This window comes from Nannospalax galili, unplaced genomic scaffold, assembly GCF_000622305.1.
Source record: "Nannospalax galili isolate Female #2095 unplaced genomic scaffold, S.galili_v1.0 scaffold124, whole genome shotgun sequence".
Taxonomy (NCBI): domain Eukaryota; kingdom Metazoa; phylum Chordata; class Mammalia; order Rodentia; family Spalacidae; genus Nannospalax; species Nannospalax galili.
In genome coordinates this window covers 1,504,415-1,528,292 of record NW_008352485.1, presented here as the reverse complement: position 1 = coordinate 1,528,292, position 23,878 = coordinate 1,504,415, and the positions used below count along the sequence as shown (strand labels likewise).

Genomic DNA, 23,878 nt, shown 5'->3' with positions numbered 1-23,878 from the left:
TTTCCCCTGTACCTGCACTGGATAAGCTAGAAACATCCCCAAAGTTACTCCCACCATTTCTGAATTTGAGACTTTGATTCCCTCATTTATTAGATCCCAACTCTTTTCTAACTCTGATCCAATGAGAGCATTCATGGTCTGGACATCTGCTGCTGAGCAATGTATCATTCTAAAACACAGTAGCTAAAAACAGCAGTCATCTTATTGCTGTCTCTCAGGGCTCTGGGAGTGGACTGGGTTCAGGCAAGCAACTCTGGCTCAGGGATTGTAGTCAGTTGGTGGTTGGAGTTAGATGCATCTGGGGGCATCAGATGGAGCATCTGTGAGTATCATCTTCATGTGTATTGAGCTTCCTTACAGCATGAATGGTGTCTGGGTACAAGATCAAGTGAGTCAGGGAACCAGGCAGAAATGGATTCAGCCTTCCTGAATAGCTTGCCATGTGGCTTCACTTTGGCAGTTACAGACTTACCAGGATCTAGGAAAAGAAGCAGAGACCCCAATACTGGGTGGAAAGCATCAGTGTCTCCTGTAAGAGAAGTAGAGAAGCACATGGGATGGAAAATCTTGTAGCCATTTTGGAAAACACAATCAGCCACAACCCTCTTTCCATCAGCTTTGCCAGGAATTAATTGTTCTCAAATGCATATATTGCGTGTTTTAGGATTTAGAGCAGAAGCAGGAGGCTGAAGCTTATGCTCTTCAGCAGTGTTGTGTGACTACCTCCTTGCCTACTCATTTTTAGGTTTGCTCTGTCGCTGTACCTTGTCGCCTATGCTACTCATCTTTGTGAATGCTTGCCTGGAGTTGTGTACATGTACCCTGGGACAGCTAGTGTGGTGCAGGCCTGAGGTGGAGTGTTCTGACCTCATCTAGGAGCTAGGACTGAGGACCCTGCTGTTTGGTCAGTGTGGGCAGATCTGCCTGATCCCTTTCATCGTTTGCACAGACAGAACAGAGCTACCTGCTTAGTGATATGGGAATCCTACATCCATGCTTGCAATCTGAGAGTTTCTCTCTGAACACAGCAGCACCTACTCTGCCCTGATCTACTCCTTCAGGCCATGTGCAGGCAACACCAGGTCCTGGAGCAGCATTTAAAACAGCTGATCTGGTCCAGCCTTTTAAAAACTCCAAAGAAAACAAACACCCATCCCCTGCTGAGAACAACTTTTTCCCAGGCTGGTCAGTGCTGTGGCCAGGTTGCCCCGGCGACGACATATTTTGGGTTGGAGACATCTCTGGGCCTTTGTTTCCCATGTGCACAGTGTAGATGGGAGAAGGTCAAGGTCATTTCCGGCTCCACATTCTGAAAGGCCAAACCCACACCTCGGGCCCCTCGCCTGCCCTTTCGTCCTCTGGCTGGCATCTCAGCAGTGAGAATAAAAGTGTCTGTGTTGTGGCTTCTCAGGGCCTCCTGCCTGCAAACAGACAGTTTGGTGACCAGTGAGGGAAGTTGCTGACTGCCACGGCTACTGCTGTCCATTTGGACTCTAGAGCTGGGAGCCTTGCCTAGGTTGTCCAGCACCCTGCCAGTCCCACCCATACAGCCTCAGAGACTGTGTGTCATTCTTTCCTTTTTCCTGGAAACTTCCACCCATCTGTCTACTCCCGAAGTATCAAAGTGGCTGATGGAGAGGAGAGTCCCAGGAACAGCCTGCTCCAGAACCAAGTGGCAAAGCCAAGGTACGTTTCCCCTTCAAGTTCACCACTCCACAATCCAGCAGTTTGTGCTTGGCTCTCATGTGGCTTGTTGGTTGCTGTAGTAACCTGTGCCTCTTGAGTCCCCATTCGTCAGGCCCAGAAGCACTGAACATGGCCTGGCAAATCCAGCCTTCCAGTCTAGCTTGCATGCTTGCCAGTGCCCCCTCAGAGAGGACAGAGAGGGCACTTTGTCTGACAGGGCCTGATCCTAGTTTCCTGGACCTGAGCTGTCAGGACTCAGGGCTAGGCTTATCCCCTAAGACATAGTGCTCAAGCCCCTGAGCCTGGGTCCTTACCTGCTAAAGAGTGGGCAGGTCCCTAACCTCTGGCCTCCCAGGTTCCTACAGCATTGGTGAAAGTGGAAAGTTGATCAGCTTCCTGAGCTCTTTGGCCACCTGTATCCCCAAACTTAGAATGTGGTAACTGCCTTCCTGTACTGTTCTGTGGGCCTGGAATTTGGACAGAGCAGGGGTAATTAGTCCCTTCCTTGCAATGTGTGAGGTCTCAACCCATGACCTGGCTGTGGCTGAGGGAGGACCCAAAGAATACTCTGAAGGTATCTCCTCTTATGTTGACTGCCTCCTGCTGTTGGCTGTTATCTGAGACCTTTCTTGGCTCAAGGCCAGAAGCCTCCACATGGCTGCCATGTCATGTGGGCTCCCTTATAAAGTATGGTGGCCTCAGCTTAGTCAGACTGCTTGTCAGGTGGCTGAGAATTTAGAGGTGAGCTCAGTTGCTTTTTCTGACTGAGCTTTAGGAGTCACACTACTTCATATCCATCACATTCTTTGGGTTGTAAGAAAGTTACAAGCTTCCAAGGGGAAGGGACAGAGACCCCCATCTCTCGAGGGAGGTTTGGTGGAAAGGAGGACTCTCTGGTAGCCACACACTGCCCTCTGGCTTCCCTTCCCAGCTGGCCTTGGATATGGTCCAGCTACACAGACGAGTGTGGCCAGGCCTCTCCTTTGCCTTCTCCTCATTCTCACAACTGCTGGGGAGGCCACATACAGACTCATGGATAGGCCCTTGCATGGTGACTTTTTCACCATGACTGGGCAAGTTCAGGGCAAACTGGAGCCCAGAGGACCATGGGGTTGAATGGAGTATTCTGACCTACCTGGCCAGGCTGTCTCCATCTGTGGGTGTTCATGTGGCTTTGGAGCCTGTGTTTCTTGGCTCTCAATTTGTGGTTCTGGAGTGAGGTGAGCCACGCAGAGCCTCCTCCTAGAGGCAAGTGGTATGGGGTCTGTGGAACACCCAGTAACCTGGAGTGTGCTGTGGACAGCTTCCTTTTGTGTCTGTAATTTAGGGACTCTGGGTCAGAACTGTTTGCCACTCGTGCCCTGCTCGTATGAGGGACAGTCTCCTTGCTTTCTGTGGTGACTGAGAAGTTCTGAGGGAAACACAAGAATGAAGCCTCAGCTGTGAACACGGGTACTCTTGTACTTCTAGAGCTAACTTTATGCAAAGATTCCCATAGGAAAATGTTTTCCCCTAGATTCCCAGATTCTCCTGCCACTGATCTGTTTTTAATGTGTTTTATTTCCCTATTTTTATGTGTCACTGACCCTCAGACCTCAGAGTGGACACAGGGCCCTACCTGGGTTTGTATAATATATAGCATGTATGCTTGTGCACATACACATGGTGGGGGGAACAGACTGTAGAAACACTATGTGAGGGGCTGGAGAGATGGTTCAGCAATTAAGAACACTGGTTGTTCTTGCAGAAGACCCGGGTTCGAATCCCAGCACCCACATGGCAGCTAACAACTGTCTGTAACTCCAGTCCCAGGGGATCCGATGGCCTCTTCTGACCTCCATGGGCATTGCACGACATGGGTCCACTTACCTACATGCAGGTAATACACGCATACACATAAAAAATTACTGAAAAAAAAAAGAAAGACCGTATGATATCTGTGGAAAAGCCAAGCTCTACATTAAAGTTTTTTCTACTTCACAGAGAATGTAAAATGTTAAATAGAAAATTCCATGAAGAAAACTGGTCCCTCCTCCTTAAGCTGGCCCCCAGGCACACAGGACTTCTTTGGGTCTCTAGAAGCCTGGCCACCTAGGTGTCTGTATTCACATCTGTCCACACACAGCTACAAGGGTTTCTTTTTCCCCAGATGGAATCATACTTGGGAATACTTGGTAAAGTAAACTCATCAAGCCCACAGACTCTTCTCAGAGGGCCCAGGAGCCCAGGGGCATCCATTCCTTAGCTGGCCCAGTCCTGTCTGGGCCTGGCAGAAAGCTGGCAGGATGGGAGCTGGGCTGCTGAGTATAGGTGCTCCCTGGAAGCTGGTGAGGGAAATGTTCCTGAGAGTGAAGAGCTGGGCAGGTGTCGGGAGGATGGGACTGGGGAAGCTGATACCCATGCCCTTCTTTCTCCCTCACCCCTCAGGCTCCAGGGAAGCAGAAGAGCTCTTATATATTTGCAATCAGCAGGTTTTCTTCGCTGAACCCTCATCTGTTGGCCACAGTCAGCTGTGCTTTGTCCCTGCTGTGGGAGACACAGCATCCCTATTCCCCCAGAGGCCACATCATGACTAGTGGGGAGCTAATGATGACTACAGTTGACTGGCTTTCACATTGGGCCCACATGGAGAGTGGCATGTTTGCTGGGCCCAAATTCAGGGTTTACCGTGTCTCTGTAGCATTTAAGTCCTCATCCTCCCAGTTCTAGCCCCTAGCCTCAGTGTAGTCCCTTTCTGAGGACTGAAGGACAGAGGGAGGCCTTGGCACAATTTTGTCTATAGCTAACACTCCCTTAATAATTGGCATTCCTCTGTAGGGTCTTGTTGCCAGGAGTTCCAATGACAGAGATAGCTATGAGCAGGAGTGAGGTAGAAGATGCCCACGGTCAATCCCTAGATCAGGGTTCCTTCCCTTCATGACTTGGCTACAAGGGGACAAAGGACAGATGTCATGCTTTCCCTGAGTGTGCATAAGTGAGGAAGCGTGTGAGGATGCATGTGTTTGTAAGTGTGAATACCATGAGTCTTCAGCCTGGGCTGTGTCAATAGGAAAGGTTCAGAAGCCTCCTCTTTCCATCTGGCCATGAGTGGGTCCGTATAAGCTGCACATTTTCCATTACTTCTGACCTTCCAAGGAATGCTATTCCTGAGGGTTTTGACCCCTATACTTTCTTTTCTGAATGGGACATCTATTCACACATCCTTACAATATGCTGCTCTAGGCCCATGTGCATCGAGCCCTCAGCAACCTGAATGACACTTGGGACACCTCCCTCACAGCAGGGCACAGAGCTTCCACTTAGCAGAGCCCCCATTGTGTAACTCTACTGTCAACTCTGCATCCTTTTCCTATGCCCTGGGCCCCTTCCAGGAGTCCCCTCACCACTATTAGAAGACTGACTCAGCCCCATGTCCACACCAGGGCTGCATTAAACAGCAGACAACTTGCTCCAGCACAACAAATAACTTGGTGTCTTTTAGAACAAGTTTAACCACCTTTATACATCCAACCCAGATAGAGTTCATTTGCCTCCACTCTCCAGCTGCCTTCATCTGAGACCTTGGTGCAGTTGTCTCTGAGGTGGAGGTATTTTCTGGTTCCTTCTACCTTACTTCTGACCTCCTCCTGTCTCTTCTGAAGACCTTGCCAGAGGCTGTGCTGCTCTGTGGGAAGGGCTGGCTTGGATTGTCTCTGAAGGTGGAGGAGCTGTTCTAGATGGAATTGGTTTACCCCACACAGCATCCAGTGTCCCTCAGAGGAGGCCACACTAAGGAGGCCTCTGAGCTGACGTGGTCAGAGCCATTGTGTAGAGCTTCTCTGTGTATGCTCCCAGGGAAGGGGCCAGGTGTGGCTTTCAGAGTACAGTGTCATGCCCTGCCCTGCCATAGACTCAACTGAGATGTGGTCACCCTAGCTGGTCTTTCACTCTGCTTCCTGGTTGTGAGGTGAGCAGTTTGCTCTGCCAGTCACTCTCTGTCATTGCCTTGTGGCATCTTCACCAGAGGTCCAAAGCAATAGAACGGCCAGGAGCTTTCAAAATTATGATATTTTACTACAGTGAAGGGAAGCTGAATAGTATGGGTCTTAGAAGCTACAAAACAGTGGGCCATAGGGGTTGGTTACTGAGTTCCCCCCAACCCCCCAAAGAAGAATGCTCCTGAGGCCTCATGCTCCACAGTGAGTGCTGCCAGTCATGAATCTATTTAAACAGCATGTCTTCAGTGGAGACACAGAGAAAGGACAGTGTTCCCAGCAGACTGTAAGTTTTTTGGGGCACTGAGCACTCTGAGGGACTATAGCTCTTGGAAGCAACCCTTGGAGGGCCGCTGTGTCCCAGAACTGATGGTGTCTCAGGGCAGTCTGTCTAGATTAAAGTAGATTTGCAAGCAGAGAGTCAAGGTGCATGTGAGGACAGGTGTGGAGGGGGACTTTGGTGACATCATCTAAGTCCAGGCAGTAGAAACCACAGAACACAGGACTACTAGAATGTACCGTGTGCCCCGAGTGCTCAGCTGGGAAGGAGCCAGCAGCTTGTGCAAGAGGGAGAGGTAGTCACGTGAGTAAGCCTAGACTCTGCCCCTTTAGGCTTTGTAAGTGGCAATGGGTAAGGTGGGCTGTTCCTGGAAGTGATAGAAATACACCTCTCCTCATGCACCATGGAGTTAGAAGCCTGACTTTGAGGCCAGTCACCAATGCTGACAAAGGTTGCACTAAGTGGCCAGATGTTTGGCCTGGTCTGGCATTGCCTGATGCCATCTGTGTTTGTCAGACGAGTGGCACTCAAAGTCTACCTTTCTGCCATACTGAAACTTCCAGGAGGTGGGTTTGGAAAATACAAAAATCCTTTCACAGATTTCCCCGAGGTCAGGGTCTGTGCTACTGGCCTCCCAGGGCCAACATGTACCCGGACTCTGACTAGGCGGAATGGCTGCAGTCCTTGCCAAAGGCACTTAAAGAGTCAGCTCCGGAAAATATGTCTGTGTCACTCTAGGGCAGCATTATCTATAGCACTGAATGTTCTTGATGTAGACTGCCCCTGAGAAAAATGACATTTCTGCCCAGGCTTAAAGGCACGAGACACTGCGGTCCCACTGAAGCAGTGGGTGATTTCTAGATTCTGAAAAGTGGGTAACTGACAAAGGTACTCTTTTGCCTTGGCTACTGTGATACTCAGAGTCCCAAGGCAGAGAACTCACAACAACGTTTACATGCTTAGGCCCAGTAGACATTTTATAGTTATTAAAAGCGAGTACTTTTGTAACACTGATTTTACTCTTCTTACAAAAGAAAGCATGTATGCAAGCCAGAAGAGAACCAATTAACACCAGCAATAATCTCACAAACCCAAAATGGCCATTTTTAACATCCTCTAATCTTTTAATCTATCTATACATTTATTATTATTGTCTTTTTGAGACGGGGTCTCCCTGTAGCCACAGCTGGCCTGGAACTCACTATGTAGACCAGGCTGGTCTTGAATTCACAGAGATCCACCTGCGTCTGCCTTTTGAGTGCTGGGATTAAAGGCATGTGCCACCATGCCTGTCTCCATCTATACATTTGTAAATGAAAGACACTATTTGTGTATTTCTAATCAACATGAACTCCCAAGGACTCATTTAGTATACTGTGAGTACCTTTCTTTCCTTTAGATGACTGGGTTTTGTGCTCCATAGATGGCACCATGGAACCTTTGGAACAAGGAGGGCATTGTGGCCTGAACTGTGTCCTCTCAGGATCCACATGCTGAAGCTCTTACCCTAGTGCCTTGGAATATGACCACAGGCCAAGCTTCCTGTGGGTTACAGAGAGTGATAGCTATCCTAAGAACATCAGAAATGACTTTCCTTCACCCCAGAGGCTCAAGTACAAAAATTTTAAAGACAGGGTCTCACTATGCAGCCCTGGCAGGCCTAGAACTCTCTCTGTAGTCCAGGCTGACCTCAGACTCATAGATATCTGCCTGCCTCTGTCTCCCGAGTGCTGGAATTAAAGGTGTGCACCACCACACCTAAACATGGGGCTTCTGGTCTAGGTCTCCTTGTGAAAGTTGCCAGGGATGCTGAAGGAAGCCCTGGAGCTTCCAGATTTGGGGGATGGTGGGGTTGTCTGTGCCTTCCAGAGGTGACTGACAATCATAGGATTTTGTTTATGTACCCAGTGAGGCACTTGTATGGGCCTTCTTTCGGGGATGGTGGGGTTGTCTGTGCCTTCCAGAGGTGACTGACAATCATAGGATGGGCCTTCTTTTTGACCCTCAGCCCTTTCCTGCGTCCTCTGGGCTCCAAGGGGACAGGGGCTGGGGTTCCAGCTTGGCAGTGGGATATGTGTACCCTTCAGAGGAGGCAGGAGTAGAATGCTGTCCTCTGGATCTTTCTGGCCCCTAGGTCAAAGAGATGCACACATCATAACACTTCAGCTAGAGAACAAGAACTGCCTCCATCTCTACATCTTCGATGAACACATCATTCTTTAGTGCCTGGCTGTGGAATGATGTGTCATGGTTCACTTTGATGCTCTGTGCATGAGGATGATAAATCTATGAAATAGGGAAAAACAAACCTGTCTCTAAATAATACATACTACTTACATAGCAAATACATAACTCCCTCCATTAAGCATTGATTTAAAATTGTAATTAAATCATACTTGTCAACATTTAACTAAAATCAAAGTCTAAAATAACAGACTAGGGTCTGGAGAGATGGCTCAGTGGTTAAGAATACTGGTTGCTGTTGTAGAGAACCAGGGTTTGGTTCTTAGTACCCACATGGAGGCTAACAACATCTGTAACTCCAGTTCCAGGGGATCTGACAACCTCTTCTGAACTCTGTGGGTACTGTATGACATGGGCACACTTACATACATGCAGGCAATATACTCATACACATAAAATTAAAAAAATTTAAAAATCAGACTATCATTAGTGCTTTGAGCATCCTGAGAAACAGCCTATCATGCAATAACAGTTACTCAAGAAAATATGATCATCCCTTGGCATCCACAGGGAATTGGCCCCAAGACCACCTGTGGACACCAGGATGTCTGTGGATGCTGAAGCCACTCAAAAAAGACCAAAAAAAAATGGCATTTGCATAGAACTTGAGCACGTCTCCTTATCTACTTCAAATTACCTTGATGTGACTTATAGTTAATACAGTGGAGATACTTGGTAAATAGTTGCTATGCTGTACTGTTTGAGGAATAATGACAAGAAATAAAAATGTATGCATGTTCAGCACCTTTCCACATTTTTCCAAATTTTTTTTTGAGGTTGATTAAGCCTTTAATCCTATAGACACAGAGAGCTGACTTGCTCTCCAGTTGACTTCACTGGACAAATTGTCCTAGATGCTGAAGCCTCAGAGTCCCATCTTCCTCCTTCTAAGGCGCCAGCCTTCCCACTGGTTTGTAAGTCTCCCAGGGAGTCTGATCCGTCCTACAGCTGCAGCAACCGTTCTTGACCCCAGGAGGAGAGACCAGATTTCATGGGGTTTGGATGTTCCCAGTTGTCTTGGGACGGGGCTGCTGCCTGCTCCTTCAGAGTGAATGACACAGAGCTCAGGCATTGAGGTGAGAGTCTTTTCTGCACCAGGAGTGCAGATGGTGTCTGGAAGTCCTGGGAAGCTCTAGCCCCTGTATTTTTGTTTGGAATGTTGTTGTGGGCTGGTTGTCTCTCAGTGTGGAGCATGCTCATGACATCCTGACCTACTTTGCTAGCATCGTGGCAATATATCTTCTAAGCATCTGCTGGATAGGTCAAGTCCAGACTCCGTTGCCAGGCTGTAGGTAAGAGAGTACAGGCAGGGCCCTGTCTCAGGACCGTCTGAGATAACTGACTGTTCATACCCCTGGACAGGTAGCAAGGAAACCGCAAATTCCTGTGGCCCCAACCATAAGCTATACTTCTTCCTATTGACATATTCCCATGGTGGGTCTTCTGGGTGCTCTGGGTCGTCTCCCCAGATTCAGGAGCAAAGCTATGCCCAACTCATGCTGCAGTTTCCAGGCTAGCGCTATGGAGCACCAGGGTTCTCTACTGTGATTTGCCAGTCCTAGTGACAATACCTCTCCCCACCACTGACTTACCACTGGAGACCAAGAAGTGTAGCTTTCCAGAGCTTTGAAGTTTTATGTGGTCACATCCCCTATGGAGCTTCCCAAATGCTTCTGTATAAGGAAGGAGCCAGCAGAAGCATATGTTCCCACCCTGGAAGCACTGTGCCAGAGTACAGGGAGGTGGGGTCTGCTGAGGGCCCTGGGTAATGTTGTCACAAAGAACTGCAGGTCTAAGCAGTTAGGGACTGGGGAGGTGGTAGCAGCTTAGCCAATGAACTATCATCAGAAAAGCTGTTGCTTCCCTAGGTGCAAAGCAAAGTAGGAAGTGGCCTAAGTGTCCTCTGCTGGCCAAAGGAGGTCTGACCCTACATATGGGCCCTGCATCTGGTCCATGATGCTAGGACCTGAGAGCTCCAGGTCCAGACCAACTGACCCTGGCCGACCAACCCTAGCCCCTCTTACCTGTCCCCTTTCTGTGCTTGTCTCCCTCATTTGGGGCTCTGTGTCAGCATACCAAAGTCAGCTGATTATAGCTCAGAACTATGGAGGTCAGATGGCTATGACAGGATTGTTAGAGGAGCTGACTTTTCCCTGGAACCTGATACCCTCCACAGGGTCAGAGGCCTCCAGAGGAGACAGGACAGAGAGGACTCCCCCATTGTTCTGAAGACCATGGCCAAGGAACATCAGGGGAAATGTTCTTTCAGCTGGATCACCACCACATCAAACACACACATGTGCCCCCGCCCCCCCCACAGACAGACAGACACACACACAGGTTGTATAGAATCAATTTTTCAGGTACAAGAACTTTATGATGTCCCTTCCAAGAGAAGCTTGCGTTGTTTTCTGCTTGGGGCATGATGAACAGTGTGATGAGCATCTTTCTTCTGAACCTTTGGGCCGCTTTCACAGATATTGCAGGATCATGTACCTAAGTGATACATTAGGTCACGGGGAGACACGTGTGAAAGTTTGATAGATATGGCCCAAATGCCTTTTACCTCTTTGGCCTGTTCCCGACCCAACAGTCAATGTTTTTAAAGATAATCTAATTGCACTGCTTCAAATCCTCAGTAGCTGTGAAGGAGACCTGTAATTCTGTGCTAGGTGGGCCCTGGGTGCTCCATTCATCAAAAAGCTCCAGCAACATCAGTTATCACCAGCTCCTTCACCAGAGGGACTTTGCACATGTAAGCCCTTCTACCTGGTACCACCCCACCCAGACCTTTCCCAACCCCAGTCCATCAAATGCAATTTCCTGAATTGCATTTTCTAGACGCTCTCTATTTTGCTTATATGTTCATTTTCACTCCTGTTCATTAGATTGGTGGTTCCAGCAGCAGAGATTCTTGCCTGGGGCATTATCATTGTGTACTGGTGACAGTGCCTAGTGTTTAGCAAGTGTTCAAGAATCATCAATTTTTGCAATGCAAGGGTAGTAAATGCCATTTTATCACATCTAGGGATGTGTTTTTATAACTCAGTGGCCTGCCCATGCCTTTCATCTTTTTTTTGGTTATTATTGTATTTTTCTCTTATTGAGGAATTCCACATATAAGGTAAGTGAACTTCTTATCTCTTATTTGTGTTTTGAAGTTGTGAATGTTTTAGAATTGCATTTGTTAATTTATTAAGATGGTGGTGGTGGTGGTGTGTGTACAACTTGTGGGAGTCAGTTCTCTCCTTCCACCATGTAGATCCTGGGGATCAAATTTGGGTATGTCAGGTTTGGCAGTGAGGTTACCTGCTGAGCCATTTTGCTGGCCCCATGAAGATTTTTACCCAGTTACTGTCCACCTTTGTGAGCTCTTTCCATTTAGACTTCTAACTCTTCTGTAGTTGAACTCATTCCCCAGTGCCCTCCTGGTTTCTGGCAGTACCGTGAAGGCTGTCCTCCCCAACTCCCCTCACATGGCTTGGACCCAGGGCTGTGTCCCTGCACAGGTGAAAGCCAGGTGGCCAAGGTGGATTGGATCTGCATGGTGAAGGACCTGGTTATCAGCAAAGTAGTCTGGTTGCAGATGACCCAGGCTTTGGAACAGATAGAACTTAGTTTGTGTTTGGGGGTCTAACAGGGCAGCTTTGGGATGATAGAAGAGAACTGGCAATTCCCAGGGATCTGCTAGGGATCAGGGTGGAAGCAGGGTGATATGGGAAGCAGGCACAGAGACTTGGTCTTCCAGGACTCAGGACCTGATTGGGAGTAGAACGTAGCTTACTACAGGCTTGGGGCTGACAATGCAATGTCTCTGCCCATAGGAACTGCTACAGGGCAGCATGAAGTTCCTATTAGTGGACTGAGAAGGGTGGCCCATGCCCACCCCAGGCAGTAAGGGGGCCTGGGAAGGGCAGAGACTGCTCCGACATAAGCACTGAAGAGACAGGCCACGGTTTCATTCTTGAGAGTCTGTTTATTTTCAGATAAAAGGAGTTGCATCTGTCTGCACATCCCCGCAAATCTTAAGTTTGGCTTTTATAATTTAATTCCAGAAAAGGTTCAACAACACGAGCTAAGTACAACCTCAACCTCATGTTCAAATTTGAGTTCTAGGTTAAGCAGTCTCCAAGAGTGACTCTTGGCAAAGATGTAGATGTGTGTACACGTGTGTGCACATAATTTATAAAATGTTCCCTGTTGTACCCATATACCCTGTTAACAATTTCACTTTTCATCATCTGCTGTCCATGTGGGCAGTAAATGTTTAGCAAATACATAATTCAGTATAAGTCCTATACGATGGGATTTCACAACCAGGACTAACCACTGAGATAGTACTTAATTTGTTAAAGTGATAAACAAGATTATGATATGCAAACAAACAGGGCTTGTGCTCCAGCTGTGTCTAAGTTTATTTTAGCAAGCTATAAACACAGGCCCTTTCTCCAGGCCCACTGATTGGGTTTCTCCTTCCTTTTGTTGGTGGAGAAGAATGTAAAGGGAACAGGCGCCCTTGTACTGGGCTTTCCGGTGGTGGCTCTTAAAGGAGCCCATTCATCCCCATTATTGGGCAATGCTCCTTGCCCAGGGTCCTTCTGGGGGTTTCCCACACAGAGCCTTTGCCAAGCAGCAGACATTTGATCTCAGCTTGCCCAAGCTGGGCCCCACACTCCAGGGGCTCAAGGCCTTGTGATATGGGCTGAGAGCCTGGGGTCTTCGGGAGAGGAGGGCCAAGGGTCACAGCCCTCTTCCCACCCTTCCCTGAACTGCTCCTTAAGTGAGAGTCTCTAGTGTAATTCCATCTGAGGCCTGAAGATGAAAATGGATGGGCCCCTTCATTATGCCAAGAAGTCCTAGAATGGGGGTCACCTTCCCCCGCTCCTGGAATCCCATGGAGGAGGTAGGAGGAGGCCTCTCTCAATAAGACCTTGTAGTTTTCCTTGGGCTGTAAAATCAGCAATAAGAGGAGCAGCTAGTCAGCTAACTGCTCTACAGAACCTGAGAACTCCCCAAACACTACCAGGCCAATAGCTTCTCATCTCTTCTTAGCAGCACAGGTTTGGGAGAGAACTCCATTGTCTTCTAAGCCCTTGGAGAGCTGTAGTGGAGGGGTCAGGCAGCAGCAATGGGCCTGCTGGCTCCACACAGGCCCTTCCACAGCTATTACCTTCTCTTGCGTGTACAAGCTTCCAGCCGGCCCAGCTCTTCATACGATTGGTAGAAGATGTCAAACTCCCTGGTGCCCCAGCCCCTCCAGACAGCCAGGCACCACTCTGTGTTTTCATTTGCAAAGCCGCACACCACCGTATCCTTTGCCACCACTGCTGCATCCATTAGTACCCTGCAGAGAGAAGGATTCTGAGAACACCCATAGGAATCCTCACTGGGTCAGGGTAGAGACCCTCAGCACGAACATCTTTAGGAGAACAGAGCTACTAAGAGGGTACATAAGCATAAGCAGCTTAGCCTGGCTCTGGGATGTGCTTGGAGGTCCTGCTTCTCTTTAGTGGTCCAGCCTTGGGGCTATGGCTTTATAAAGTACCAGAAAAGGTCGAGGGCATCGGCTTCACATTCGTAGACACTGTATGAGACTGACCCCCTGGAAGGCCTCTGATGCATGCAGAGCAGGCATCTTCCAGGCCTCTCTCTAGATACTGAAATGTCTAAAGAATACCATTGACTGATTTCCTGCTCAAGAATGGTCCATGAGGGCCAGTGAGAGGGCTGAGCAGGTAAAGGCACTTGCCTCCAGACAATGCAAGCTTGATGGCCCGAGTTCAGTCCCTGGAATCCATGCAAAGGGAGAAGGAGAGAAGGAGCTCCAGCTCCACAAAGATGTCCCCTGAGCTCCACACTCATACTGTCACACACACACACACACACACACACACACACACACAGACACATACACACACACACACACTTGCCGGTGTTCCTATTGCAAGTCCAGTGTGGTTCTTCTCTCATTCTGTCTTCTTAGGAAATTCAGAGTACAATGTTAGGTAGAAAATCTGTTCCCCAAAGCCATCACTGTGTACATTGTTTTGAGGCTGTGAACTGTTTTGCAAGCTCTGTGAGTAGGTATGTTTCTTTTCAGACAACAGTGGGTGGCTCCTGCGGCCTCCCTGCCCTGGTGGTGTTTCTGTGGGGCTGGTGGCTCATCTCCCAGCACACATCATCTGTAACTCCTCCTCCTATGCCCAGTGAATGTGCCCTGCTAGGCACTAAGACTCCCTGTCACCAGGATGTCCAGGGGCCTCTGATCTCTCCTTGCCTTTTAGCTAGTCACCTCAGGCCTCTCTCCTTCTAGTAAGTGTGCCTGGCTCTTAGTAAAACCTTGCTCTTGGGTTTGGGAAAAATAGCACCAGGGAAAGATTAAGGGCCACTTTGAGTAGGCATGCCAAGGTAAACTATTTCAGCTCAAAGCAACCTTCCACAAGGTCAGCCAGAGCTTAGGAGCAAGCCTCGATTATGTTTCCAGAACCACCCACAGAAGATCCACTGGCCCCAGTATTCACTGAGAAAGGTCAGTGTTGTCAGACAAATGACATCAGTGACTCCTTATCACTAATTGTCCAACTCTGAGAAATCGGGCAGAATGAGACTATGTAATTACATTCTAGATGAAACATAAATCCTTGCCTGAAGGACGACTCACACACTGCCAACAGGTCAGTATAAAGTAATGAGTCACAGTGCACATGCATTTAAATTAAGGGATTTTCATGAGAAGATTTGCCATGTTGGGCTTCAGAGTGGCAGATACACTCTGTCAGGAACTATGGTCCAGCACAAAGCTTGTGTCTTCCGGGTCACACAGACTGTGCCCTGGGCTGACATCCCATCCGGACATCCTCCCATGGGGACTGGAGGGTCTTCTTATGTCACCTACTGCAGTCTGGTATGGAGTCACACTCCCAGGCTGTAGTGGAGTGTGCTTGTGTCACCTGGCGCTACCCGGTGCTTCATGAGTAAGGGGTAACGCTTGTCAGGGAGCACAGTGAATCATGTGGAGGGACCCCCATTTCACTTGCAGCTGAATCTGGTCCTGGAGACACACTTCTGCAGGGTACTTCATCTATAGGAGCACTGGGCCCCCTAGAAATGGCTAGAGGCTGATGTTCAATTCAGCTGGCATGTGAGCCCCAGGAGCTGCCTGGAGGACCCCACCTTGCTTCTGCTTTGCCTTATTGCTACATTAGTAGATCCCGATGCTTCTTTGTGAGAACACAAGGGCAGCAGGGCTGTTGTGTTATCTGGTGGATATGTTGGTGGGGCCTGAGGCTCCCTATGACCTCTCGCACACCAGGCCCTATAGAATGGTTCTCATAGCTTACCCATGTGGAGTCAGCTCTCGTGCTTTTAATACAGCAATGACTCGGCCCCGCTGGGCACTCGAATTCTTCTCCACACCAATAATAATAATATCTCCACCACGCCTAAGAAACAAAAACCAAGAAGAGAAGGGGTTTGTCCAGATGTCTATACGCTCCAAGGGGAGTAGGGCCAGTGAGCAGAAAGATCTGACTGGTGAGTAAGGAGCTTGTAGTTTCTGTTAAGGGAGTAAGTTATGACGATTTACAGTGTGATACGGCAAAGGACCTGCTTTGTAGGAAACAGACCACATTGAGTGGGGCTCTCTTTTTATGACACCTTGAGTGCTCTGGTGGGTAGATGAGCTTCTGTGTGTCCATTCTTAGACTTGCTGGAGCAATCATTCTGACCTCTAAAACCAAGGGACAAATCTTCTTGAAAGAACTTGCACTGGGGCTCTGGATGAATCTTTAATGGAGCCATGGGTTCCACTCACTCCAGTCCCAAAGCTAGAGCAATGCATAGCCCAGAATGGCACTCCCTTATCAGGAAACTTACCTGGGGACCCAAATGAGATCTTTAACAGCAAGGACCTTCACTGCCTGCAGGTGTTGGTTGAATGTATCCCCATCCATGGGGGTCAGGTCATGATCAGACCTGTCAGAGGTGACACTGGGCTCGTAATCAGTGGAGAAAGGCACACTGGAATAGCTGGTTGGGGAACTGGGCAGGCTGGAAGGGGACCTGGGATCTCGGTGAGGTGGGGATGAAGAGTAGGAAGACATAGAGCAGTAGTCAGTGACTGAGTCCTGGTGTGTTAGGATCTGCGTGCCCAGCTCCTCGCTGTACATGATGGTCACATCTGCAATGCATTCCTCCTCAGGCTCCTTTGGGGTAGTTATGTGCGTGTCTGGGGCTTCTGGGCCCAGGGGTTTCACAGGAAACATGTCCCTGAGGGGACTGGGGTCCCCACAGAAGTATCGGGCACACAACTGATAGGTGGCTGAATGGTACATCACCAAGGAATTGGTCTTGTCATCTAGACACCATACCACCTCCTCCCCTTTGCAGTCTGAACTGCACACAACTGAGGTGACTATGGAGGGGGCTGTGTAGGGCTCCAGCCGCCTGCTGATATCCAGGGCTAGGCAGTCAATGATGAGAAGGCCCGGCCCATTGCTGTACCAGACCTCAGACCCACTGTTGACCACCTCCATGGCCTTCACTGGGTAAGGGTTCTGCCGTGAGTCGTCATCCGGGATGCCGAACTTAGACCTGTTGGCTGTGTGTGAGCACAGGTAAGAGCAGCTTTCTTTTGGGGTTCCCCGTATCACAGGATACACAGCCACAAGTCCGTCAGCCAGGCCTGCCAGCACCACAAAGGAGTTCTGTCGGGGAGGAGACAGGGATACTTGATACATTTTCATGTCGCATAATCCAGGAGAGACACCAAAGACACCAGACTCTCTCTGTATGCACCCCAGTGACCATGTGATTTCTCCTAAAACCCCAAAGATGCAAAGCCTTAGAAAGCTTGGGCTACTAGCAGGAGTATGTAGGTGTGTACCCACAGGATGTATAGCCTTGCCCCAGCAAAGCTATGCCCAGCCCCTGCTGCAAGGCAAGGGATGTGCCAGGGAGGAGTTGTGTCCACAGTGGCCAGTGTATCAACAAGGGTGCAGGCTGCTTGGGACTGGTCTCTTGCTGCATGAGTGCTGCCTTTTCCTGGAGGCCACCAAAGGGCTCACCGAAAGGCAGGGAAGAGTGCCCTCCCTCCTATAAACAGCTTGTTAACAAGACAGCACCTGTAGGCATCAGGGGGTTCTGTCCATTGTCCACACTAGGTGGAATGCTCCAGAAAAGCAGAGGCCAGGTCTCTGTGACTACTGTCCCCGTGGCACTGGCCTGGCATAGGAAAACCTTAAGTCTCATTCATCTCTGTGGCCCTGGATTCCACTGTTCCCATCAAGTGGACAACATGTGTTCATTGAAGTAGTTCTGGAAGAAATAGCTTCCAACTTAACTCTCTTCTGCAGGAATGTCCTTCAGAAAGGCCTATGGCATAGCTGACACTAATGGGGATTTGGCATGGCCCTTGCTCTGCCTACCATGAAACATGTTTTTCTCTGCTTTCACCCACCAGAGATCACTGGGCAGAGGCTAAAGTCACAGTGACAAAGCCAGGTACTGAGCCCACTGCAGGCTTCTACTCTTTCAGTGTAGAGTGGGAACAGTGTGGTGGAGTATGGAAAGCTCTGCAGAGCAAAGCTGGAGTCAGGACAGAACAGGATCCCAGCCTTGCTCTAGCCAGGGAAAATGGCAGAAAGCTACTTTGTTGGGGGGCATCCAGGGTAATGGAGTAAGTGGCCTCTCAACAGCCAGAGCAAGAAACTCTAAGAAAGTTTCTCAAAGTCCATCTTCGGGATTTAGGTCAAGAAAGCAGCCAAGGCAAACAAGCTGAAAGTCTCTCTGGACCCTGGCTCTGCAGGCCAGCATGGGGAACACCATGTTCGGCTGGGTGTAAGCGTGCTTGTGCAAGAACATAGGGGTCTGCCCTGTGTGGCCTCTGCAGGACGACCTCTGAGAGGGCAGGCACCCTGTACAAGAGGCTCACACAGAGCCTGCTTTATTCTCCTTGCTCAGGCAGGAGGTGTGCCCTGGCTGGGGCTCTGGCTGTCCCAGTCCTTCAATAACGCTTTGTGTCCAACTCTCCCGCACGTTGGTACAAGCAGATCCCAGCTGCCCAGCCCTGCTCCTGGGGCAACGGTCATAAATGACTCTCAGCTTCTTTCATACCTGCTTTGTATCCCCCCCCCTTTTTTTTAAGAAATGAAACTGAAGCAGGGTGAAGAGAGATTTCAAGATTAACAGGAAGTCAGAACCATGTTCAGTTTCCAAGTGCCCCATCCTAGGGTTCTGGGTTCTGTAGGGCCTGGAGATCAATTACATTATTATTATCATGGGATGAGGACAGCACAGATTAACAAGCAGACCAGAAAGTGCTCTTTGTGCACTGGTGGAGAGCATCTGCTGCTTTGACAGGCCCCTCAGGGAGTCTAGATTCTGGGAGGGCAGCAAAGGCCGACAATGCTTCCCACCAATGACTTCTTGGAGGAGGGGTCATGGCCCTGGATCCTGACAGCTCTCTAGGAGGGCTGCTTCTGGGCCAGGCTGGGATAGTGAGGACTCTGCATCTACTGCTGTGAGGAGAAGGCCTAGAGTCAGTGTAGGCATGGCCTCACCAGTCCTAACGAGGCTGGGTCCAGTCCTAAGGTGTGGTGGAGTCAGATAGCCTGGGGAAGACACTGAGTGATTTGGGTTGGGAAGTTAGGGAGGTGAGTCTGTGGGGCCATGCTGTGTGGATGACTGAGGTCTGGGATGGGTAATCTTTGTAAGAAGGAAAGCCAGCCCCCCACTGTTCAGGAGAGCACTGGACTGTGGTGGGCAGGGGAGAGGCTCCCTATGTCAGGAGAATGTTTCCATGTGCCACAGATGGCTTCAGCATTTGCACCAACATGAACCTCACCTGAGTCAGGGGCTCCAGCATTTACTTGTGGACAGTAGCTACTCTGTGCTAATGATGGCCACCTGTGTTTTGAAAGAGGCTTGTGACCTGGGCAAGGTGGCCCAAGAAGGTGTGGCTCCAGTTCAACACAGCAAGGACCCCTCCCATGCAGGATGACAGATCTGCACATTCATCTCTTCCCATCTCACCTTTTTAATAATGGGCACTGCCAAGAAGCAGGTGACAATGGCTGGTGTGTCCAGGGCCCGCTGGGGCATGCTTAATGGGCACATGCCCTTGAGGCTATAGATGTAGATTTTTTGATCCTGAAAAGGCAGATGAGTCAACTGTGAGACCCAGGGAAGGAAGTGACTGGCATGCCCTACTGGATGCATTCAGCCTAGGGGATCCCCTTTGTACTTTAAGAAGGTGGCATTCTGTTTGGTTATTTATTTCTGGTATTTTGTTTTTTGTAGAAACTTTGAAAACATACGGAATAGTCTGTAAGAAAAGTTAAGTTTCAGATAGTCCTTGGAATTGAGGAGGATATGATCTCTCACAAGCTTGCTGTGGGTATGTATGAGCATGGTACTAACAAAGTAGGGTCACAATACAGTGACAGTACACCATAGGCAGAGCCCCTTGCTCTATGGTGGATATGGAGATAACTCCTCTCTTCATTAATGTTGTATTATAATTTGGTGAATCTGTTGTCACTACTAAGAATTATATTGGGATAGGTGTAGGTGTTCTCTCTCTCTCTCTCTCTCTCTCTCTCGTGTGTGTGTGTGTGTGTGTGTGTGTGTTGTTCTCTTAGAACATATTCTTAATTTTGAGACCTCAGTAGCACACGTATTTTTTGGGATCACTCATATGCTTTTAGCTATATTTCTAAGCAGTCATGTAGGAAGACTGCAGACTGCAGCAATCCCCTCCCTACCTGGAACTTCAGAGTATCAGATATGAGTCATTCTTTGAATTTCTCAGATGATAGATCCTTGGGCCTTCCAGTGATTTCCCAATGTAGAACCAAAAGGTCTTCTGAGCTGAGATGCACCTTGTGAATCTCAGTGTTATGGGAAACCCTGAGTGCCTTCAACACACTGAATTTCCTTCTGAGAGGCTCCACCTGTCCTCACCACCCTGAATCTCAGCTGTAGGCTGGTGTCAGGCAGGAGTCAGCACCAGTTTCCTTGGTGACCTGCTGCTGCCTCATAGGGCTAATGACCCTGCTCTAGGGATTGTTCAGGGATGAGCTAAGGTACCTGACAGTCAAGCTGACTTTGGCATCTTGTAATTTTATAAATCAGGTCCTCCTGAGAGAGGCATAACCCTGTGGAGCCCACCCTACTACCGACCCCTCGGTTACCTCGGTGGCTGTCCACACTGAGCTCTGGACCTTGAGTTGGCAGCTCAGCTTCATCCCAGCACAGGTCATCCTCTGCACTTCCAGAAGGCCCTTCTCTGTGTTCACCACTGTGTAATTCCTGTGGTTGGCAACAACATGTGGTCTGTTCCTGGTGGTCAGGGTGCCACCTCGCTCCCTAAGTTGGCATGATGGCCTTGGAAGAAGTGTATCATTTGAGTATAAAATGTTCCCCCATAGGCTCATGTTTGAAAGGTTTGGTCCCCAGATGGTGGTACTATTTTGGGAGGTTGTGGAAACTTTTGGAGGCAGGGCATAGCTGGAGGAAGTAGGTCACTGCTGGTGTGCCTTTGACAGTTATGCCAGAACCCCAGTCAATGTCTGTCTCTGTCTCTCTTCTCATCCTATTTCTCCTCTTCTTCCTTTTCTTCCTCCTCTTCCTGCATCTTGTCTGTCCAGAAGTGAACAGCCTCTGCCACATACTCCCTCCATATGATGTTCTGCCTGAGTGCAAGGGGCCAAGAAACCAGGGACTGAACCTCTGAAACAGGGACTCAGAATAAATCATCCACCCTCAAGTTGTTGTCAGGTATTTTGGTCACAGTGACTTAAAAGTAACTAACACAGAGGACACTGACTGCCACTTCGTTTACCCTTAAAAGCCTTGCCATGTTCTGAGAGGCTGGAGGGCTATCTTCCATGGCTTCAGACAGAGCCAGGTTTTGCCTACTGTGTGCAAAGGCTTGAATATGGAAGATGAAGGACATTCCAAAGGGTAGACAGCCTCTTTTCCTTCTGTGACCTCTGAGGGATGAGATAGCCACCTCAGCATGACAGAGGGAACCTTCATTGGACTGCTGACTGTTCCCCTACTGACCAGAGCCTGTCTACCCTAGGAACACCAGCAAACCTTTGAGGCTGAGCAGATAGGCTCAGACTAAAGATAAGGTGGTAAATTCCACAGTAGACAGGGCAGAGCTCAAAACCTGTTCCCAACCAGGGTGCTCGGAGAACCAATTAGCTGGCATTTATGGAGGCTGGCTCTTGGTTCACAGGCCTAGCTGTTCCCAACATCATTGCTTCTCTATTGTCTTTGGTGGGTATCCCCTGTGCCCCCTGCATGGATGAGGAGATGAAGCTGGAGTGGAGGAGTAGATAGTCCCATGCCTCAGAACACATAGCCCTTCCCTAGTCTAAGAGAGGAAGCTGAGCAATGGATATGACTCCTACTGTAGAGTCTTTCCTGTCACAATATTTTGGAAGCCTTTTGGCATCCCTGATTGAGACCATATGGCTACAAATGATTAAAAATGGGAGAACCCTCACATCCCTCTGCTTCCCTGGGACTGCTCGACCCACAGGCCTCTCTCCGACCCAGAGTAAGTTGATCGGCCCTCTGTGCCTTGACTCCCCCAGCCTAATTCACCCTCCCATCTCCCCCGCAGTTCTCTCCTCCTACCCTGGGTCCTGTCCCATTCCTTCTCTTGGCACCCCAGACACTGGGGGAACCACCACTGATCCTTTGCATCCAGACCAACTCAGTTCCTTCTGGGGTCTCCAGGAGCACTCTGGGCCTGGCCCCGCCCTCACCTCCCTCTACTTCCCTGGGCCTGCAAAACCAGCCAGCCTCTTTCTGGGACGCTGGGGCTGACCTTTCTTCTTCCTGATCCTTTGCATCCAGACCAACCCAGCTCCTCACTGCAGTCCCCAGGGGCCCTTAGGGCTGCTTGCTGCCCCATCTTCCTTTGCATCTCTGGGGGGCACAGCCACCAGCTGCCCTAGACCAGCATCTTTCCTGGACCAGGATCCCAGGCCAGTCCAACCCCCAAAGGGTGGCAAGGCCACCAGCTGCCCTACGCCAGCATCTTTCCTGGGCCAGGCTCCCAGCCCAGTCCAACCCCCAAATTCCTGAGGCCAAAATCTTTCCTGGAGGGACCGAGACCTTAGGAGAAAACCTGAGAGCATCTCCTCCTCATCTGAATTGAGCCTCTGTGGGAACTCCTGAAGACAAAAGCAATCTGGCCACTCCAATAGAAAATCAAAGGAGAGACCCAGAAGCTTAGATGAAGCAGTTTTTCATGCCTCAAAAGTAAACCACAAAAGAAGCAGACCTAAACTTGAAGGCCTGAGTCTCAAACAAGAATCAGAAACTACAAAAGAAAGTCACATGTCAAAGTCACAGAAAAAAAATAATAACATGAAAAACCAAATGACATATCCCCACCAAATACCAATAGTTCTCTAGAGGAGCACAATGAGAATACCCTAGAGATAATGCAGGACATGGAACTCAAAAGAACAATTATAAACATGATAAAATAATTCAGTGAGTGAATTTAAAGAACATAAAAAGAAATCAAAGAACTGAAGGAAGATGGGGATCAGCTTCTGAATGAATTCAGAAAAGAGTTAGAAATATTGAAGAATACTCAGGCTGAAATGAAGAAGGAAGTGAAACACTCAGTAAGCCGACTAGAAACAACAGGAGAAAGGCTGGAAGATAAAATGGAAGAACTATACCATTCAAACAAAGATTGTGAAAAATTTAAGAAAACACAAGAATGGAATATGCAGGAGTTGTGTGACACCATAAAAATTCCAAATTTATGAATCATAGACATACAGGAAGGAAAAGAATCCCAAGATAATGACATAGACCAGATTGTCAATGGAATTGTGGAAGAAAATTTCCCAAAATTATAGAAAGACATGCCCATACAAATACAAGAAGCATATAGAATACCAAACAGACAGGACCAGAAAAGAAACTCTCCATGGCACAGCATAGTAAAAACACTAAACGTACAAAACAAAGAGACAATATTGAAAGCTTCAAAAGAGAAACAACAAGTCACATATAAAGGAAAACCCATTAGGATTACAGCTGACTTTTCAGTGCAAACTATGAAAGCCAGAAGAGCCTGGACCAAAGTATTTCCAGATTACTATACCCAGCCAAAATGTCTATTATAGTCAAAGGGGAAAGAAAATCTTCCATGACATAAATAGGCTGAAGAAATTCATGTCCATAAAACGAGCCCTTCAGAGAGTTCTGGAAGCAACACAAAGAGCTGAAGAAAGGAATGAATATACCCAAGGGATTGCAGAAAGAACTCCAATGAGGGTATAACAGTGTCAAAGTACAGCTATAGCAAGAATGTAAGAAATAAAAATGACAGGATTCAATACTCATCTTTCATTAATAACTTTAACGACTATAACTAATGACTTTAACTATTAAAGGACTGAACTCCCAAGTCAAAAGACACAGACTAGGTGAATGGGTTAAGAAACAAAACCCATCTTTTTGTTGTCTGCAAGAAACTCATCTCACTTTCAAGGACAGACACTACCTTAAGATGAAAGGACTGAAAAAATTATACCAAGCAAATGGTACTAAGAAAAAAACAGACATTGAAATTCTAATATTTGACAAAATAGACTTCAAACTAAAACTAATCAGAAGACATAAAGAGGGCTACTTCATTCTGCTCAAAGGAATAATC

At 48.5% G+C, this 23,878-nt stretch overlaps 1 protein-coding gene and 1 long non-coding RNA gene across 3 annotated transcripts in view; one reads left to right on the top strand and one right to left on the bottom strand.

Moving 5' to 3' along the window:
- The first annotated feature begins 1,344 nt into the window (after positions 1–1,344).
- Positions 1,345–23,878, top strand: part of LOC103747193 — a 29,007-nt gene continuing 6,473 nt past the window's right edge. The window contains exons 1-2 of the long non-coding RNA XR_607836.3: positions 1,345–1,686; positions 19,483–19,579. This is a non-coding gene — a long non-coding RNA (uncharacterized LOC103747193). The remainder of the gene's footprint in view (positions 1,687–19,482; positions 19,580–23,878) is intronic.
- Positions 12,141–23,878, bottom strand: part of Lrrk1 (leucine rich repeat kinase 1) — a 167,975-nt gene continuing 156,237 nt past the window's right edge. The window contains exons 30-34 of one of the 2 annotated variants that reach the window (XM_029554304.1): positions 20,376–20,568; positions 19,216–19,332; positions 16,060–16,889; positions 15,525–15,626; positions 12,141–13,528 (exon numbers count right to left, since the gene is read on the bottom strand). In XM_029554304.1, the coding sequence (XP_029410164.1) occupies positions 13,351–13,528; positions 15,525–15,626; positions 16,060–16,889; positions 19,216–19,332; positions 20,376–20,568 (1,420 nt within the window). In that variant the 3' untranslated portion in view covers positions 12,141–13,350. The remainder of the gene's footprint in view (positions 13,529–15,524; positions 15,627–16,059; positions 16,890–19,215; positions 19,333–20,375; positions 20,569–23,878) is intronic. The other variant, XM_008849539.3, reaches the window with a different exon arrangement.